Raw genomic sequence first — 8796 nt, 5'->3', positions numbered from 1 at the left:
TACAATTCCAATGTGGATAGCGAATAATTAGGGGGAAAATCATATTTATTCCATATGTATTACTTCATTTATGGTTACATTGTAAGAAAAGAAAAAAAAAATACTTGTAAAACAAATTCGGTTCGTGTTTTACTCGTGCATTTTAAGTTGACGTACATGTAAAGGATTTTGTCTAGCTGAAAAAGGTTCAAAATTACTATATATATGTCTGTAGCTGACAAAGAGAATTATAGACCCCTTCACATAAAGATGTCTATATTTTGGGTGAGAGGTGGGATATTTTTCTATAATGCCCCCCCCCCCTTAAAATAAAGAGTAAACAACACTGTCAAAATCTTATGAAGAAATTCCAGGTGGGATTTTTTATTATTTACGTGAGGGGATAAGGGTGACACGGTGTGCCCCTTTTTCCTCTTTTCTTTTTTTTCCAGATCCCACCTTTGTTGTCCCCTATATTTCATTACCCCACTTTTTATAATCCTTTACCCAATATCCCACTTTTTGTAACCTCAACCCCCCCCCCCCCCTTTTATATCCCATGTCGAGGCCTACTTGTAAGATTCATTTTCGGAATATAATTAAATTTTATTAAGTTAGACATGACATTGTAAATGCCTATCTCAACTACTCTTTCTTTGAAAGTCTTTTCCACCATTTATCATCGACAGCTGTAGCGAGTTGAATAATTTTGTAAAACTATAGATCTCCGATCAATTATCTTTTATTTACCATTTTCTTGTGATTTCAATTATTTTTTAGCCCCTTTCATAAGATTATATCATTCTTTGAAGTTCATGCTATCGTATTCCATTGTTAAAATTCCGAAAACTGCAAAATGTATCTTAAATTTTGATATCGTTGTTTTCAGCCATGATATTAAAGATTGAATACCAGTGATCGAATTACACGCGACCCCTGGTGCTACTGAAGATAATATTACACGTACTTCCGAACGCTCATAATATGACATGCGTATTACAATGGCCGGACAAATAGCCCTGGCACTATTCGTCCGGCTAGCCGGACAAATAGCCACTCCGTTTTTGATAATTATCATCTTTCTAATTCAATTGAAAAATAAGGTTACCGGTAAACAAATCAGTTTTCATTGACCTCTATTTTATTATTTTTTAAAATCTCATTTTAAACAATTATATAATAATAACTTGACAATATTTTAACACTATTTCAATGTTAAAAATCAACAAAGAATTCTATAATCTTGAACTTCTTGATTTTGTGTATTTTTTAACAGTACATTTTTATCAAGTAAAAAATATAATATTTGTATTTGTATTTACATTTATATACATATTTACATTAATTTATTTTAAAAAGAAATGTTTATGTGTACACGATAAACAAAACATTGACATATAAGGCGAACTGTTTTCTCTGAGGTGACTATTTTTAACACATTCATAAATCATTCATCCATATTATAATTTACTAATGTCATACCGCCACTTTCATTCATTCATTCCTTCATTCATATTAATAGTGTTTTACAAAACCCATATAAAACACATATGTATATCACAGTTTTTGTATTAGTTAGAGTTATCCCTCTTTGTATAGTCTTTACAACAGCACTAAGTACAGTTTGTTTTGTGTTGATTGTGTTTTGAATCCGCCCTTTGATGATAAAATGAATGCATGTAGTATTGTCCCTCGTCTGAGATGATCGAACTTGAAAATCTGAAAGGGAACAACCATCTTATCAGCATGTGTGATTTGTCTACATTCCTCTCTTGGGTTTTCTCCAAATGGTGGATGAAAAACAAGGCATGCCATTGCTCGAACGTCTTCAGATTTGCTACTAAAAGTGTCTGTAGTCAGAGACAACGTTATAACGTAATTTCCGTCATGCACTAGTTTCAGTTCGCTTCTTCCTTTAATGAACGTTGCAAAACTGTTGTCCATATTGGTGACTGGAGTCCAAGGAATGATATCTGTAAAATGTAAAAAAAGTATTTGTATTATTAAAAAAAGGATATTTCAAATAGAAATATGATCAATACGTTTAGCTGTGTAAGTACTTTGTGGTCATTCAAAAATGCTTCGTACAGAATTTGAAAAATTAAGATGTTAAAATAAAATCAAAGAAAAGAAATGAGTTGAATGCTTGTACAGTGCGGGACTTTCTCGCTGTATTGAAGACCCATTGATGATTGATGGCCTTCTGCTGTTTGCTGATCCTTTTCGGGTTATTGTCTCTTTGACACATTCCAAATTTCCATTCTCAATTGATCTATTGGTGATATAGAATGAAGTGACCGCAATGTCATTAATTTGTTTCTTTTCACCTAAATCATATCGCAGAGTATTTTTGACTAACCTTTTTTGCCAATTCTCTCCCACTGTGTGTCAAAATTAGCCTGGAACTCAAGTATCCTAGTACCATTGTATGATGATGTATCTGGAAAGAAAATAAACAATAATTTTACTACAATATGTTAATGAAAGGAGATTAAAGGTATAACTTGATACAGCAATCAAACTACACAAAAAGGACACAAATCAATGAAGTCTAAAAATAAAATTATGAAAATATTTAACAGAGACTTTAGAAGATATTACATTTAACACCAATTTTACTTAATGACAAAAGACAAATACTGAAGTAACCAAAAACAGTCTGAGGTTCCCGACTTGAGAAAATTACATGAACATATGTTGAGGGTTAAACTTATTTTGCTTATACGATAGATCACAAAGAAACAGGGTATATGGATCATTGCATGATTTTATTTTCTGTAATCTTGTTATTCAACAGTTCTTTTATCGAAGTTACATAATGAATTAATGAAAATTCATGTTTTTTTCTGCCATTACTCTGGGACTGTCATAGTATAATACACCGTATAATAGTCCCAGCATTACTCAATGAAAAGATTGGATAATGTATGAATGTAGTTTTCTTTTCATTGTTATTAAAAATATTAAATTTGTTACTGTACTTACCAACAACTTTTTCGTCACGTGATATAACAGAACTGCTCTGAAATAAAAAATAAGATTGTTAGCACAAAATAAAATGGCTTCATGCGATAATCATATAATATAAAAATAAGAAGATGTGGTATGATTGCCTATGAGACAACTCCACATAAGAGACCAAATGACACAGAAATTAACAACTATAGGTCAATGGACGGTGATGGGGCAACAATGAGTAAAATAAATTTAATTAAGAAGAATTCTCATCGTGACATTTTTAGTGGCTTATCCAAGATATGGCGCAAAGGCCATTCGCCATCGATTTCAATCGCAAAGAAATGTCATGTTTCTCGCGATATATTTGTTTTCTAGCATTAAATCATCCAGCATTTTTCGCCTTCTTCCGCTCGTCAGTATCTTTATAACGTTTTCTGGAATTACGCTCCGCCCTGGATCTGCCCCTGACTTTTATCAGTATGAAGCTTCATGTTTTTTTCAAAGATTTCTTGACACTTACATGTATATATATACAGGTCTATATACAACATTATTCAGAAGTATATATGACAATATAACAAAATATTAAAGATAACTCTATGTAAAATTCCAACTACTAGTACTTCATCAATGAAAATCATAAAAGTGCTAAATATCATTTGACGAAAAGATAGACTGATGCGTTCCATGATTTAGTATGATTTTCGTACCATTATAGTATCAACAAATGGTCGGAGGAAAATGTTAACCACCTTAAGGAACACATCTTATTACAAAGAAAAGATTTTGCCCTTTTGGTGGGCGCACAGGCACTCGTCTCAGAATTTTTTTTTTATATACCTTTATATAACATATAAAGGTATATAGGAACAAAAATTCTGAGACGAGTGTCTGTGGGTGGGCGCTTTATGCAAATGCTCTGTATACTAAGTAGGTTTAAACAATGTAACATGTATCTAAGCATCAGTCAAATAAGGTAAACATAACAGGTGAAAATATGAGTTTTGCCTTATTTATTTGGTATATTGTGTCCTTACATCCTGTTTAGATTTTGTGCGAACGGTTATATAATAAAGATCGAATTACTGTTTTACGTCATCGTATTTTGTTCATTTTGAGGCGATATTTGATTTATAGAGGGTAAACACATGAAATACTAAAAAAAATACAATACATATTAAAAACTCTTCTGTTTGCTAGAAAGGTACTAGAAAACCAAATGTCCCCTCTCGCTAACTTTTTAGAATAATGGCTTGATTCGGAGAAACGCTTTTGAAAAAGGAGGACCCAATACATTAACCGTTTGAGATGATATATGTTTAAAAAGTCTATCATTAACTAAATATGGAGTCCTATAAAGAGACCAGACTCATTTGTAACCCCATCCCCACAAATCCGCCTCTGATCGCTTAGGATTTGTTGAAAAGTAAAATAAATAACTAGTTTGAGGGTAGATATATCATATGTCACAACCCGGTCACGGGAAAGGGCGAATTAATATTATTTTTAACCGGCTTCAATACACATACTATATGTGTGTTTAGGCTCTAGCTCCTTCTTACGAAAAATGATACAGTACAAATATTTTTTTTATTTAATTTCCTTAGGAGAATATGTGAAGGTATACATTTTCACAGTTCTTTACTAAAAACTTAAAGGTAGACATTTTAGGGTAGTCTAAGAAACCCTCAATGAAAATATTATTATTTTGGCCTAAGAAAACAAACATGATGATGTATCCAATCAAATAAGATAGGCGAAAAATATCTAACTGGAAATTATCTTTTGGCGTAGTACCAAACGTAATAACCATTCAAAATTTGACAAATACTGTCAGGTGGTAATATAAGCGGGTAAAATATATCACGTTTAAGTTCTATTTTTAGAAACACCGGTTTAATATGCTTACATAGGAAATTCCCGTATATGTATACGTATGTTTTGGCCTCCTTGTATACTAGTCAACAAAAGAAACGATACAAGACTTTTTTTCATATTAAAGATAAAGTTTTCCGTTCATTGGACCAATATTGAAGGTAGTAATAAATATAAATCCGTTTAAAAAAAATTTTTTTTTTGCTTTCGTGACATTTTTTCGCGATTTTTTTTTTTTTTTTTTTTTACAAAATTTACATAAAACGGCAATTTTTCGTTAATTTGTTAAGCAAAGTTCGGCCCCACGAGAAATCGTTAAAATGTATGCATTATCAACTGATTTACCACAGACAGTATGTCATGTATGTGTAAAGTGAAATTCAAAAATTAAAACTAATCCGAAAGGTCTCAAATTTTCAAATTTATTGTTTTCATATCTAAAGCATTGATTTAAAACGAAAATAAAAAAAAAAAATTGCATTTTTTGAGATTTCAAAAAACACTTTTCCCAAAAAAATTGAATAAACAATATTTCAACCCATTAGTTACAACATGAACATGATGAACATGACTTAATTAGCATATTGAATATTTTTTAACAAATTTGAAATTTTATTTAGTACTTATAAAATTATGTGTCGATTTTTTATTCGACTTTTCGAAAAACTAAGTTGCACCCTATGATCGTTTACACGGAATGTAGATACTTTCTGACAAGTTTTGATTTTCATTATCACATGTGCAAATGAAAGTTTTTTAAAAAAGTGCATCTCATTTTGTTTTATATTTAATACTTTTTGATAAATTTTATTTCAAAGTCGTGTATCGTTTCTTTTGTTGACTAGTATATATTTTATTAAGAATAACAAACCTTTGGCAATGCAGTTTCTTCCACGGGATTATCTGTACAGCACATATTTTCCCCTCTTTTAGTATATTTCATATGACTGTTCATATTTTGGCAAGGGTAGCAGTAGAAATAACGTTCATGTTCATCTGAAGAGTATTTGATTAAAGCTTTGACCCCAATAATTAATGCTAATGTAATAAGTAATCCATATACTATATTTAAAATTGATTGTTTTGAGCAATTATTTTTAAGAAAGCTGCACCATCCTTTTTGCTTCCTACGTTTTAGTTTTTCATCAGGTTCTATGTCAATCTGTGTGTCCTCACAATTATCTTTTCGTAATTTAATTGCTCCTCCACATGTTTCGTCATTTGACATAGTAATATGCAAGTTGCCATTTAATGTTAGTTCTGTTGTATTTTCATCTTTTTCACTTGTCCGGCTTAGTGCCCGCATAAAATTGTTTGAAGTATTTTTCGAATGAGGTATTTTGAGTGAAGCATCTTCTGTTTGATCATTTTTGTTATCCTCGTCTGTTTCCTTCGACAAAAGCTCTTCACTTTCATCATCTGGAATTTTCTCCACTTTACTGTTTTGACGAAACATAACTGCATTTCTACTCATTTTCAGTTAGCAAATATCCCTCAGTACTATCTGTTGAATAAAATGTTTTGCATTTGGTATCCAGAATCCAAGATGAACTACAAAACAATTTTGATTTTTAAAGTTTACATAATATTTTCCAAAGCTACTTAAACTTGCAACAAAACAGCGCTACTACTGGTGACTCACTGATTCTTTTCATGAATGAAAACTATATTTTGAACGTTGTCAGAGAGAGGCAGTTGTGAAATACATTGGGAAAATCCCACTAAATTAGAACAACGAACTATGACCTCCAACCTTGAACAATCCCATATTACCTGATTTAAAATACACATTAACATATATATAGATAGGTATGTTTACTTAGATTATGTATACATGAAGCCACATGTACATGTCGTATACAATAGAATGACGATATATATATTTCCTGTCCTAAATACTTTGATAAAGGTATTTAACCACTATATAAAACTAATGCTAATTTAATATGGGTCAATCAAAGAAAACAGTTGACCTTTTAACACACTTTATGCCATCACAATCATTTTGATACCTTTAGTCACATATTCATTATTTGTGGTATGCTATTCATTTAGTTTCACGTTTAGTACCTGAATATTTTGACCTTAAGAATGAAATAACATTATGCAATTAGACCATTTCTACCAATTAAATAAATCGCACCCCAGTAAACCATTTCATTAAACGACTGACACATGAGTAACTTGACATTTCCTTTTTTTTTTTAATTATGATCGTGCCCAGCCGATATTATTTTCTATTCCAATTGCCTTTGTAATACAACGGATTTTGCAATCGTGTGTTTGATATTTTTATCCGTGTTGCTAATTGCATCTTCAGTACAACTGATAATAACGAAAATGAGGCGGGAAAATGAATTACTTGATGTCTTACGTTTATAACATTTATCTCTCTCTATCTCAAATACGCCAATAAAAAATAAATTTATCCTTGTCAAGCAAAATAAATACAAAAACTTACTAACAAAATCAGGAAGACAACTAAATGATATTTGAATACGAAGACACGCAGGAGCCAAATATAAACAATTAACTAACGCATTGTTATCAATCAGGAACATGTTTTTTCATAAATATTTTATTGCATGTTAAGAACAATTAGAAAGAATGATTTGACAGTAAAGTAAATATTCCGTGTTCCTTAATAAAAAATATAATTAGAAAGACAATGCACGTTAGACTAATTTGGAAATAACCAACCTAGTAGCGAATTGGTTGAGAAAAATAATTCCCCTTATCTTTTATATGCTACTCGAAAAAAGTTTTGCAACACTCCTATTGAAAACAACAGGGGTTAAACTTTATCTATAATTCTCAAAGTGTTCTGACATTATTTAACATTTCTGTAATAAAGTTGAAATGATTTAAAGCAGAAAACTAACAAATAATTATAAAAATTTGATTGGGAAATGGTGCCCCTCCAAACAAACAAAAAACAAGAGTTTTGTTTATTGTTTTCTTAATGTAGTTGGGGCACCATTTGACTTCAAGGAGGACAGAGGGTGGTTCATGAAGAATATTTGCGGATTGACTTTTCATTTTAATCTGTTCTTGTTTCTGCACAAGCTTTTCTTCGAAAATGTAAATGTACTTTTGTACACAATTTCGTTCTTTTGTGTTGCAGACTATTTTTCATTTTCAGCCAGACTTGCGTAAGGTTACTTATTTTTAGCACTTGCCAGAGAAAAATATTTATTTTCAGTTGTGCCAAATAAGCATACTGTCAGATCTGTACTAAGTGGGGTTTTTGGGGGGAGGGGGTGTACAAATACCCTGCCACGTCCACTCTGAGTTTTTGTTGGATGTATTTCTATTTGTATGCAATTGATTATTTAGGCCTTGGGGATTGGGGTCCTGCTAACATGTCTAACCCCGCCACATTGTGTATGTATGTGCCTATCCCAAGTCAGGAGCATGTAATTCAGTGATGTCGTTTGTTGTTGTTACATATTTGTTTTCGTTCATTTTTTTAACATTAGTTGGGCCGTTAGTTTTCTTATATGAATTGTTTTACATTTGTCATTTTTGGGGACTTTTATAGCTGACTATGCGGTATGGACTTTGCTCATTGTTGTTTCCGTACGATGACCTATACATGTAGTTGTTAGTTTCTGTGTCCTTTGGTCTCTTGTGAAGTGTTGTCTCATTGACAATCAAACCACATATATGTTTTTCGATATATGCTTCTTTATCAAATGAGGAACCCAGTCAGTACAGAGTTATCTCATTCATAGATGTAATATTCCTTCTATATCTTATCTTAATTATGTTTGCTGTTTAGAGAATTAAGTGATGAAGAAGTTTGATTGTTTCTGTTAAAAAATTGATACGTTTAAAAATTTCTTGCGTCCGAAGCGCTTTTCTGGATTTACCTTCATCAGGAAAGCTCAAAGCCAAACATTTGAAATCCGAAGACGGATAAGTACCGAAACCGTTGAAGAGCTATACATTAAAAAAAAAAATAGCCAAATTCATCTAAAGCCA

General features: G+C 31.5%; 1 protein-coding gene across 1 annotated transcript; it reads right to left on the bottom strand.

The window, feature by feature from the left end:
- Positions 1–1098: 1098 nt before the first annotated feature.
- Positions 1099–6511, bottom strand: LOC143068683 (uncharacterized). The gene is made up of 4 exons (XM_076242923.1): positions 5684–6511; positions 2965–3001; positions 2339–2419; positions 1099–1952 (listed from the first exon to the last, which is right to left on the bottom strand). The coding sequence occupies exons 1-4, from the start codon at positions 6284–6286 to the stop codon at positions 1582–1584; spliced, it is 1092 nt and encodes a 363-aa protein (XP_076099038.1). The 5' UTR covers positions 6287–6511; the 3' UTR covers positions 1099–1581.
- Positions 6512–8796: the final 2285 nt, after the last annotated feature.

Source organism: Mytilus galloprovincialis, chromosome 3 (genome assembly GCF_965363235.1).
Source record: "Mytilus galloprovincialis chromosome 3, xbMytGall1.hap1.1, whole genome shotgun sequence".
Classification (NCBI taxonomy): Eukaryota; Metazoa; Mollusca; class Bivalvia; order Mytilida; family Mytilidae; genus Mytilus; species Mytilus galloprovincialis.
The sequence above is the reverse complement of the archived record's forward strand: the minus strand, read 5'-3'. Positions and strand labels throughout refer to the sequence as shown.

Excerpts from the sequence above, each read along its gene's own strand:
- LOC143068683 (XM_076242923.1), bottom strand. The coding sequence starts at position 6,286 with ATGAGTAGAAATGCAGTTATGTTTCGTCAAAACAGTAAAGTGGAGAAA. Across the intron at positions 3,002-5,683 it reads AAGAAACTGCATTGCCAAAG|AGCAGTTCTGTTATATCACG; the intron begins GTTTGTTATTCT and ends TTTTTATTTCAG. Across the intron at positions 2,420-2,964 it reads ACGTGACGAAAAAGTTGTTG|ATACATCATCATACAATGGT; the intron begins GTAAGTACAGTA and ends TTTTCTTTCCAG.